Genomic DNA, 12,121 nt, shown 5'->3' with positions numbered 1-12,121 from the left:
CTTTATAAAGTACAGTAAAGACAAGAACAGAGCAATCCTCAGCTAATTAACCATAGAAGCACAGATGTGTCTGACACAGCACATCACATTACAGCTGAAGTGTGATAATAATAACATTACCTGTGGAGGAGGTGGGAACCTTTGATATGGGGACTGCTGTTGCTGTTGCTGCTGCTGTTGCTGTGGTGGTGGTTGTTGTTGCTGCTGCTGTTGTTGCTGCTGTTGTTGTTGCTGCTGTTGTTGTTGCAGAGGGGGTGTCTGGGAGTAAGGAGATGGCTGACTCTGCTGGCCATGACCAGGAGGTTGCTGGGCTTGAGGAGGTGGACCTCCTGGTTGTTGCTGTTGTGGAGGACCTTGCTGCTGCTGCTGCTGCTGCTGCTGCTGTTGTTGTTGTGGGGTTTGCTGCTGCTGCGGGGGTTGCCCAGGTCCAGGGGGTTGTGGGTACCCGGGCTGGCTCTGAGGAGCCTGCTGACTTTGGGGACCAGGACCTTGCTGTTGCTGCTGCTGCTGCTGCTGCTGCTGAGGCTGCTGCTGCTGGGGTGGGGCATAAGGTGGCTGTCCTGGCTGTGGGGGCTGGCTATAGGGAGGCTGACCTGTAGGAGCGCCATGGGGACCTTGTGATTGTTGATAGGGGGGCCCCGGCTGCCCGTGTTGCCCAGGAGGCTGCGAAGGATGTCCCTGCTGAGGGTAGGGAGTTCCAGAGCTGCCCTGGGACTGGCCAGGGTATGGAGTTTGCTGCTGGCCAGGGTGAGGGGGTTGACCATGCTGACCATAGTAGCCTTGGCTTTGCTGGCCGTAGCCCCCTGGGCCCTGTTGTCCATAGGCTGACATCTAGGCACGGAAACAAAAAGACCAGTTAGCATCAGCAGAAAGTGAAGACCAATCAGACAGCAGAGCTGAAATATCTGAACCTCAACAGTGCACTCCGGTAGAGCTAAGGTTTAAATATAGGTTTATGATCTGAGTCCTTCAGATGAATATCATTCACCACCTGAATAAAGCATGTGTACTGACAGGATCTTTTCTAAAGCTGCAAAAATACAGAAAAATACCTCGATATTCTCTTTGATTTTTATTTTTTTTTTTACCATCCCCTCTCTGCACAGTAATCACAGCATCTCTTCATCTTCCACGCAGATTAAAAGGGAAAGACAACTGTTCTCTCTCTGTCTGGGGGCGTGTTCCCCAATATAAACTGATCAGTCAAAGCACATAAGAAAAACCATCTAAGTGTTGGAATTCAGCTGTGTATTGCTTTAAATTACCACCATGAAAATAAAAATTGAGTTTTGACTTCATCTCCTTGAACTTCAATATGAACTGCTTCATATTCTGCCCGATCCGGCGCGCAAAATGCCTTTCAATACAGTGTTTTCGTTTCATTACCCTCAAGGAGCATGAAAGGAGAAAGCGCTGACCTTGTAAGGAAAAAAAAAAATGTAATAAAGAAGAAGAAGAGAAAAAAAAAGGAAAAAAAAAAAGCCACAAGTTTTTTTTTTTTTTTTTTTTGAAGGGAGGGGGGCTTTCAGCTACTCAAGAATAAAAAAAAAAGCCCAACAACATAGTAAAGAATCACTGCACATTTAAAACAACATGAAGTGGCTGTATTGTATCTGTCTGACAAAAGCAGGGAAGCTGTTTTCTTCTCTGCAGGGCACTTATCGAGTCCACGGTCAGACACCAGGCAAGCCAGTATGAGATAATCACACCACACAATGGGCACAAGACCACAGGCAGCGGACGTGGAAGAAAAGGCATCACTCTATGGGATTCCCTGCATGCATTTCTTTGTTAAGACGGACTGCCTGGCTGAGAGTGAGTTCAAGAAGGGGCTTATTCCTAGCTATGAGTAAGTAGCTACAGCATGCTGGATGTTTGCTGTTTTCAATTGGATGACGCTGTCAGAAGGTGCTGCCCACTGTGCCCGTCGCCACAGCTTGAATTTTCCCCATCTTTTGCTTTCAAGCATGAAAATAAACCAGACAGTGAAAAACTGATGGACTGCTCTCTTTGACTCCGTCCCTGCGAGAGCTTTTTTTATCCAGTGTCTTTGAGATTTCAGGTGAAAAATATGGTGAATTTTGGTTTGGTTTGGTATTGACTTGTTGGTCACTAATAATCCAGTGCATAATCCTGTCTGAAACACAGACCTTTTATGAAAGGAGGTCACATACATTATGTGAGAGTCCATGCCCAGTCTCACTGCTACAGAGACATTAAAGGAATAGCTTGATGTATTTGGTATATGTTTACTGAAAACATGCTTTCCAAACGCTATATGAGAATTTTGACGCTGCTTTGATATCTGATCATTAAATATGAAGCTAGAGCTAGCGGTTGATTAGCATACCTTCACGTAAATACGGTAAACAGTGGGTTTCTGTATTAGCTTATTTATAACAGACATTATTGTGTGTAATTGGGATAATGCATCTAAAGTGGGTGATCACTTTCTCACCTGTGCTTGCAATTTAAACTGATATCACTATGCATATTACTAGATGTGGCTGGCTAGCTTATCAACAAACACTGCGTACCACAGGTCAAGGGAAGCGATGCTCCTTTAAGGGCTACTGTATGTAGGTTTTTAGCAGGAAGAGGTGGAGTTTAACTTGCTGGCTACTGCACAGATTGCGCTCTTGCCTAGATGACGGCCAATCACAAAGCGTTCTACGTGAACTGACATCATGAGTAACACGTGTTTTCCCTTATCCAGATAAGTTATCTGGATACAGCTTGGATGATACCAAGTGCTACTGCAATCTACACACTAAGACAGTATATGACAAAAACTATTTACACGTGGTCAAATGACAACATTTCTAAGGTGCTAATAAGAATGTAGTTAGCAGTTTCACCTCATTTTAAGTCTTTATATTACGCTAAGCTAACAATCTTCTGGCCCCAACTTCATATTAAATGGAGAGATATGAGCGTAGCAGCATCAATTCATGCTTCCAGCTCAAAGAAAATTACAGTCTATTGCTTTGATTAAAGTTACATCCATTAGTTCTGTCTTATGTCAAGGTTATTTCCTGGGCATTGCTACATTTATTAGCTAGATGATAGTAGGGGTGCAGACAAAAAACAATGGAAGAGATTAGTATGACATGCAACAATAGCCTCCTGTCCCCTGAAATCACGCATTCATGACCCTGATCCCCACACCGGACATGTGAAGTCTCTGTTCCATTAAGTCATTGTATGTACTGTATGCTACAATTTCCTCCATTCCTCTGATAGTAAGTCACAGACTGTGTAAACTCTTTAATGCCTAAACTTATTAACACGTGATCTGGACTTGGTTAAGACTTTCTAGTAAAAACAGGGAAATGGAAATGGCTAAATAAATGTACAAGAAGTGCTGATTAACTGGGCTGTGTACTGAGTGAGAGGTTAAGGTTATTCTCAAACATCCTGGTGGCATCCAAAGACTTCAGAAATTTAAAGTGAAATCGCTGGATATTTCATTATTCATGTACAAAGAAACATTTTATCTCACATTTTTGGTCTTTTAAAGCTCAACTCTGACTGCAACAGCTAGTTATAGACAACCGAAGGGATAAAGTCATTTATTACTGACCTGCTGTCCGTACGGCATGCCGCCCATAGCGCCAGGTGTTCGGCTCTGCATCCCCATAGGATACCTTTGAGATCCTGGGGGTCCGTACCCCTGCCCTGGGTAAGAGCCTCCCTGCTGGGGTCCAGGCCCTGTGGGAGGCCCTTGTTGCTGCTGCGGCTGCTGCTGCGGCTGCTGCGGCTGCTGTTGTTGCTGCTGCTGCTGCTGCGGCTGCGGCTGCTGAGAGTAGGGGATGGGTCCTCCATATGGCTGGCCACGCATTTTTCCTACCTGGTCCATTGGGCTTGCAGGCTGGAGGACACAAAGAAAGAGTATGAGATGCAGCAATGACCTGAAAGAGTGGATGGTCTGACGGACACATCTGGAATCAAAACTAGATGGAAAAGGTCTGACTTTAGAAATAATTGTCTGTCATCCCATTGTGGTTTTGGGGTTGATGGTTACGGTGTGTCTGCAGCCCCTATTAGTCAGCGCAGTCATACACCCTAACAAGCTCTATAATGATGCAACTAAAGAGTATATTGTTCAGAATTCGATGACGTGACAGTAAAGGATGAGAAAATGCCAGGTCAAATTTAGCCAGAGTTATATTGGAAGCTTTTCTCAGTGGATCTTCTTGAAAAGGTATTATTCAGTGATGAACACAAATGACGACTCCACCGTTGCAATGTGTCGTGCAAGCATCATCTCATAAGCCACTCACAGCATGATCAAGCAAATATAGAACGAAATGCAGAAGGGGGAGGGAAAGTAAACAGTAGTGGATTTACTTTCTTGCTAGAAAGGGAAAAAATTGGCCATGAATGAATGAATGAATGAGCCCACTACATCCGCCAGGAGCGTTTCCCTGCCCAGGAGATCATTGTGCCAGTGGGTGGATACTGTTACAGCGGAGACGTCAGGGAGGGTTTCTATGAAAATAAGCTTAAGGAAGTGGAAGTGTCTGCGGTGGCTGGAGCTGAGCCCACCCCTCAGCTGGAGCCACGTCAGGATGGAGGCCCGGGGGTGGTGGAGGTGGTGGTGGGGGTTGACCTTGGCCAGCTTGGATTCAGAGAGACCCACATGGCCCGGGCAGGCAGTGTTACTCGGCAAGACGGCCTTCTCTGGCTCGAGAGCCGAGGAGGGAAAACTGAAAGCGGAGGGAAGGAGGGAAAGGGCGGTGCTTCGTAATGAGGCAGCCTCATCTGTCAGCAGCTGGAGCCAAGGTCATAAAGTGTCTGATGCTGTGAGTGTACATAAGAGATGAGCTTGGTGGAATCCCCCCAAACACAACAGCCCGTCATGACTATAATTACACCGTAGTATTATAAACTGATCACCAGCAGGAAACCTCAAGTTTCTTTTTGTTTGTTTTTTTCAATCCCTGGGCTGTGTGGGTATCTGCTTGGTTGCCGTGGTCCGATGCCACTATCTCATCCCACCGCTGGCAGTGCCTGTGTGATCCCATCAAACCCACGTCAGCGGCGTCTGAAAGTACGAGCCACAATAGGGGCTTTGAAGTAGCAACACCTCCTGGCCTGCTGACCTCGGGCAGCAGACACAAAGCTTTCATTGCTTCCCACGGTTATTAATCTGTGTGTGTGTGTGTGTTTTTTTCCTCCCCCCAAAACCTCTTTTCCTTGGTTAAGGGAGACAACCACCGGGGCTATTTATAGCTAGCGAGACGGAGAGGGCAGTCTGCCGAAAATGTAACAGGTCCCAGCTGCACTGCTGTTTGAACCTGGGCCAGGCCTTGCTCTTCCTGGGCTTTAATAAAGCAGCAGGCTTTGGCACTCTATGAATGACAGTGGTGCAATGAGACAGAGGAGGTCGGGTGGGGGGTGCCTCAGCAGGAGGCTTGTCTGTGTGCAAAAATATATGTGTGTGTGTGCTGGGGAAGACTGTAGGTGGTGGAGGTGGAGGTGGGGGAGGGGGGGGTGTGGATCAACAAGCTGTCAGTGCAGTCAACCGACATTATCCAAGATAACATATTCCACTCCAGATTTTCCCTCTAGCCTCCCCCAGGCCACACTCTCCTGAGCTCTGCCAGGTTCATGGGAGTACTGTGTGTGTTATGTTGAATGTGTGTGCGGGATAGGAGCGGGGTGGGGGTGTGTGTGGGGGGGGGGGGGTTACTATGCTCCCTTGGGTCATTACCGACCGCACCGTAGGGGGAAGAGGTAACAGGCCCCGGTGGGCACTCTCCTGTGACCTCTAATGCACTTTTAACCCCGGTCTGGAAGGAAGGACACCATGACTTCCTCCCCCCACCTGACATCAACAATGACAGCAGTCCAAACAACACGCTGCTCACTTGAATCACAAACCGCCTTGCTTTAGGTTTTCAGTCCATTTCAGATAAGTCTTTCTGTCCAATTATGACAATAAGAACAAAAAATATTGACACATTCTCACAGACAGAGCTGGGTGGACTTCTTTTACTGGACCGAAATATGCTATAGCTCTTTCCTAATGAGCTGCTTAAGCAGTTAGACAGAGCCTCCCGTCTCATCCGCAAAGTGTGCCGCTGAGGCCTGAATTGCCAGCTAACATCCTCCAATCCACATGAAAAACGACTAGCATGCTAACAAACTATAAAGCAGACACACGGAAGGTAAAATCTATTTCTCATTTAGACAAAATCTCCCAGCAATGACCGGGCCATAAAACAATCAACATTTTTCCTCTCACCAATTTCGGTCGATATTTTGCCGGCAGTGAGAATATTTCTACATCGGCCTGCATTAAGAAGCTTGACAGTTCGGAGCCTGGCTCGGCAGGGAGGGAGCTGGCAAGTGCAGCTCCGTCTACAATCAGGGTTTCCAGGTCCCAGGGCCACGTGGAGAATCACCGCCGATGCTCCCAAAACAACCACTCGTCTCACCCCGTGTCTAACTTAACAACCACTCAGAAGATGAAGATAGTGGTCAGGTAAGTATGGACTGTACACACGTGTTAGACCAATTTATGTGACGTATCCCAGTAAATGATATAGTTGAAATAAGGAATAAGTGAATCAATATGTATATCATTTAGGAAGCAATGGCAGATCCTTGAAAAATAATTCAATGAAATGACAACCTCGATTTCAATTTTAGTAGAGCAACTATTCTGATAACCAGCTGCAAGTGAAATGTTCCCTTGTTCCTTGTTCTCTACTGAGAGCACTTATCACTGCTTCTTCTTTCTGTATCTCAACAGAATATTTTCAAATTTGGAACGGTTGCTCAGATTAATATTAAAATTTTACGATAATTTAAAGCTTGTGTCAATTTTTAAACCTAAACACAAAAAAAGAACTACAAGTTTAACTGTTGATATCTGATGTTTTCCGGCTATAAATTGAATATTTTTGCATTTTGTTTGTGGCATTTTTCACTGTATTCTACAATTTTATGAACAATTACTAAAGAAAGAGAGCTGCAGTTTGATTAAAATTAGTTTAACCACAGCTTAAGCCCTTAAACCACTGTATTCAATAGTCTGTGATAGTGAACCAGATGTATCATTGATTCTCGGCCTGCTTCATTGCAAACTTCATCACCGAATCTGGTGCCTTATATGGTCTGCAGCACAGCATAAACCTTGGGAATGCGGGAGGTTTAACCTGCTGGAGAGTAGTGGTTTTTTTGTTTTTTTTTACACCACCTCAACCTCATTTGATCATGTCAACACATCTGTACACTGCAGGCTGGGAGATAGCTGTGTCCAGTCGGCTGCTAGGGCCTTCATTGATCTGTTTACTAGCATTTTCCTCACATTGCTTAAGTTGTTCACATCTGACACGCCATAACACATCCTACATGGTCCCTGTGAGCATTGGCCGAAGCCCCAGCTAGTGTGTGTATGTGTGCTTCAACCACACTAAACGGCGTCTACAGAATCTTGTATATAAAAGGTCAGGAACTGCTACACAAGACTCTGCTCCTCTTCTCCTTAGTCATAGAATTAGCAGCTCTGCTCTTTAGAAAGGCGATACCAAGATAATAGGAGCACTGCTGCTGCTGAGTAAAGACTTTGAGCAGCAGTATTTATGTTCCCATGTTTTAGCATCAGAATTGAAAGTTTAATCATAACCCAAAAACTGTGATTAAAGGGGGAATTATGTTAAGTAGTAGAGGTGCAGGGCTGAGAAAGATCTCAACAGAAGTAATGACGTGCACTCCATTTGTCAGTTTTTCCTTTATTTGAAAGGAACTCATATATATATATATCTCAATATAGTGAAAAAACGTACACATGAATGGTAAATATCGAATGCAATGATTCACTCAATTTCAGGTGATATCTTCGCCAACTCATTTTGCTTGTTTGGAAAGGAAGGAGAGAAAAAGATTTGTTTCCGTTGTCTCAGGAAAAAGTCAGTGTTTGGAGGCGGCGAGGGCAAGATGGGCACAGTGGAAAGACGATAAGGCACGCAACACCACGAGAAGTTTGTGTGCTTTGAAACGCTAATGACTACCACATACTGGTAAACTGGTACCTATCAAACTGTTTTCTTATAACATGCCATGTGAATTAAAAAGTTGGGGCCAATTTTGAAGAGAGTCTGATCTGTCCAATAAATAATAAGCAGTCTAGCCAGTTTAAGGTCTATTTCCATTCCATTATCAACTGTGTCGTCTATAAAATGATAGCAAATACAGACCAAGGTAATTAATCCAAATGTCGAGAGACACTGATCAGTTTGGCCTGCGGCAATAAAACGAGATGACACGCATATTGAACGTTTAAAAGACACCATATTACGAAAGAGTGTATGTTGACTTAAGTGGCCCCTCTTGCTCAATCCAGTTCTCGCAGAGAATGATGACCTGTAGCTCATTGTGGGAATACTTTCATTCATTTATATTTATTGCTCGATAACCAACATCCCTGAATTAGTTCACCGACATTAATACTCCCTTTATTATCCCCTCTATCGTAGTTAGTGCTGAGTTATGTGTGAGCATTTACTATGACCTTGCAATAGGCAATTTTGGACACAAGTGGAATGCGTAGTGAAAGTGAAATCAGTGAAGACGACAAAGCAAACAAGCTAACTTGACGAACAACATAATCTTTCGAATTGGCAAACAACGTGTAAAAATGATTCGTTTCTCACCATGGACATTTGTTCCCATATAATTTCCCATGGTGGCCTCTCTCTATTTTGACTCTACAAAGTGTGATACCGAACAAACACAGATAATCTTCTTTTGTTGCTAATGCATCTACGGGAGTCAGACGTGACAGGTGAAATGATGCGACTTTTGTTTAAATCTCTGCAAATATATTTTTCCAGTATCATTCGGTGTAAGCTTGAATGTAAATACCCATTTGGTGTGTAATTATAATATGGTGTGTGGGGAAATTCCCTGACAAACGCAGTTCAAAAAATTCAAATTTGTTTCTGCCTCAAATAGATCCTTAAGGTCAACGGTAGGTTTTGAGAGATGAGCGGTACATGAACTGTTCAGGTTGGAAAATGTTAATAGCTACTACTTTGTGCCAATAACGACTTTTTTTTTGTTGTTTATGCTTAAAATAATATCAGTACCTGGTATTTCCTCAGCAATTTCAAAGCAGATGTAAATGCCTAAAGTTTTCCCTCAGAGCAAGGGCAACATTTAAATAAATCTATTAAAAGGCTCTTATTGGAATCAAGGCTAAGTGGTTTTTGCAATAATTCAGGCTTTATAAAAAGGCCAAAACACTCCTGGCGCGTTGTTCCCCGTTCTGCATGACTTCAGGTTTGTAGTAAACTTTCCACTCATAGATACTAAGTCTCAAACACAGACACTGGATGGCAGCCCACAACACAGCACTGTCTCTCTCTTTTTCGCTCAGTCATCTAATCAATTCTGGAGGAAACTCCTCCCTACTATTTTTTTCTCTCTTCCATAAGAAATAAATAAATAAATAACCACAATTAGCACATGGCTAATCTGCATAGAGGAAAGCCAGCACACTCTTGGCAGAAGAGGTTGATCTGAGTATACTGTGTCATGATTGGGTTGCTGGTGGATGTTGCAACTATTCAAAACTGTGTGTGTGTGCGCGTGTGTTTGACATGGGGATGGGGATTTGTAAGGGGTTGTTGGGGGATAGTGCCTGAGAGCAGAGATGGAGACTTGGGGGCTGAGCGGAGCAGATGGACCAGGGAGGGGGTGGGGGGGGGGCAAACGATAAACAACTGCTGCTAATTTAATCCGCCACACGGCCACATGGCCTCAGCTCGGCGCACACACCATTGTTCTGCCTTAAAGCCCTTCCACACGCAAGGACACACCAGCGCCAACACACGCCGGCTGAGACCGCCCTCACATGGCGGTCAAGCCCCACACGTCAAGTCAAAGGGGGACAGGATATCCTACTCTTTATCACACACGTCAAGTTTGCCGGTGAGATTTGTTTCCTCGAGCAAGTGGAGTGGGTGTGCGTGCTTCGGTGCAGCGACTGCTTACTTCACATTAAAGCCGTTATTCAAGTTCACAGTGGGAGATGCCCAGTGTGACCAGTCTTTCACCGTTTAAGCTCTGAACACTTCCACTGCACAAGCCAGGGGTTAAGTACTTTGCTCCAGAACCAGGGACAGTCTCCCTCACTCACTTTCTCCGCTGACATTGTGCTGCTGTATAAGGAGTCATGCTGCTAACACTTCCCTAAAGTTAAAAGCAGACTACCATTAAACTGAATGTAGGATCCCCTTCAGATTTCAGATGTTTGAAAATGGGGTTGAATGTGTCATGGGATTCATACACTTTAGAGCTCAACTACTATTCATTTCTATCATCAATAATATGGAAATAAACTCATATTTAAATTTAGTGAGTTGAAGGTACCCTGAGGAGCTGTTATTTTATATTTTTGTTTGAAAAATGACTTAATTGAATGTCTTGCTCTAGTACTGTTCTTTAATCATTTGATTATCATATAGTTCCTGACTGCAAAAGGAATTTTATGTAGTATATCATTCAAGAAAGGTTCTTGCATGGCTGTTTGCTTAAACAGAAGTTTAATTCTTCTTATTTCAGTGTTTAGTTTTGATATAAAAGCTTGTGCAACGCAATAGCAACTAAATCTTTTAAACCAAATTAAAACTTAATAGAAAGAAACAGAAATGGCGCAAAACATGTTCCACCTTCCACCAATAAACTACAGCAAAAACCAAACAAGATCATTTGATGCTGGGAAAAGATGATATTTCTTTAATAATTTCTACAGTTAACTAATAACCGATAACATTTAAACCTTTCTCATAGTACCACGCTGTGAGCTTTAATAATGACTGTAAACACAAGTCAAACACACAGCAAAATCCTAGCAGAGTGAGGGTAACAATCTAGACCACTTGATGAAATGACCCCCTAAGGAAAGCTGAAGTTTGGCTACCAATATGTTCAAAAGGCTGAGGGAAATCCATACCTGTTAGCTAGAGTATCCCACAAGTCAAGTTGGGGGAGGAGAGAAAAGAGGGACTTGTGCTCAATTAAGCAATTAGTCTGTCATCCCAATGAATCGACCTGTAAAGTCCCAACATCAAGCTGACCGCTGTATGACACCGAGTAAAAGCAAGGGAGAGAACTGGGTTGAGTAGAGGAGGCGGCAGTCCACCACTGCTGGTACTATCATCCACACCGAGCAGAGGCAGCGGCACCCTACTCGCCCAGATGTTCGCCCAGCTGTTCAAAAGAATTCGAAAGATGTTCAGGGGGGGAGAGCAAGAAGGGAACTCACACAACCGGATGACAAATATGTGCTTTCACATTTTAGGAAGATGAGGGAAGAGGCAATCTCTTTCAAGAGCGAGTTGTGGTTAAATAAGAACAACAGAAACAACAGCAAAGAGACAGGATGTAGAAAAACAAGCCACTTTTCTTACTTGAATTAGTGTGGTGTACTGTACATTTCTGGACCCATTCATTCCCATTACCAAAGGTAGATATCACTCTATGTCTATCACAGATATTCCTGTGTCTGTTGAAATTGGGTTTGGTGGAAAAACATAACAGAAAATCTAAAGACGACCCTTTCTATAGTTTCCACTGTACTCTCCCACTTAACAACACACAGGGAGAAATAAACCACGGGCAGCACAGACACCAGCGTCTACACAGGCTGTCGATTCAGTTAATGGCAATGGAGTTTGACAAGAAACTTAAGTAGAGGTCTACTTATTAGCCATTGAGCTTTAAAGTGCATCTCCCAGTGCAAGTTGGTCGTAATGCTCCCAGATACTTACTCAGATAATGACAACTGAACTACCACCTCGAGAACTGAGGCACAAGGAAGCCTAGGAGGTCTGCTGGTTTTGATCTTTACTTAATTTCTTTTCCCATATCAAGACAGAACTTTGACAAAGCATCAGTTTTTGAGTAGGGTCTGCATTGTACAAGAAAAGAAGAGGTCCGTAACATCAGTTTATTTATGTGGTATTACAGCGTCTGTGAAGGTTCTCCGTCATCCAGGTCGTGGTATTTCCAATAACAAAGCACAAACAAAAGGCAACTGGAGTGCTAGGGTTTCTTAAAGATGTTTCACTACTCATCCAAGTTGATCTCCAGCTCTGAAAAGACCAGC

At 43.9% G+C, this 12,121-nt stretch overlaps 1 protein-coding gene across 1 annotated transcript in view; it reads right to left on the bottom strand.

Moving 5' to 3' along the window:
* arid1ab (AT-rich interactive domain 1Ab) overlaps positions 1-12,121 on the bottom strand; it is a 49,835-nt gene that overhangs the window by 26,280 nt on the left and 11,434 nt on the right. Inside the window, exons 2-3 of the mRNA XM_084562777.1 lie at positions 3,584-3,871; positions 121-831 (exon numbers count right to left, since the gene is read on the bottom strand). Of these exons, the coding sequence (XP_084418903.1) occupies positions 121-831; positions 3,584-3,871 (999 nt within the window). The remainder of the gene's footprint in view (positions 1-120; positions 832-3,583; positions 3,872-12,121) is intronic.

The sequence above is a fragment of the Chelon labrosus genome (genome assembly GCF_963514085.1).
Source record: "Chelon labrosus genome assembly, chromosome: 16".
Taxonomy (NCBI): domain Eukaryota; kingdom Metazoa; phylum Chordata; class Actinopteri; order Mugiliformes; family Mugilidae; genus Chelon; species Chelon labrosus.
This window is presented reverse-complemented; position numbering and strand designations above follow the sequence as displayed.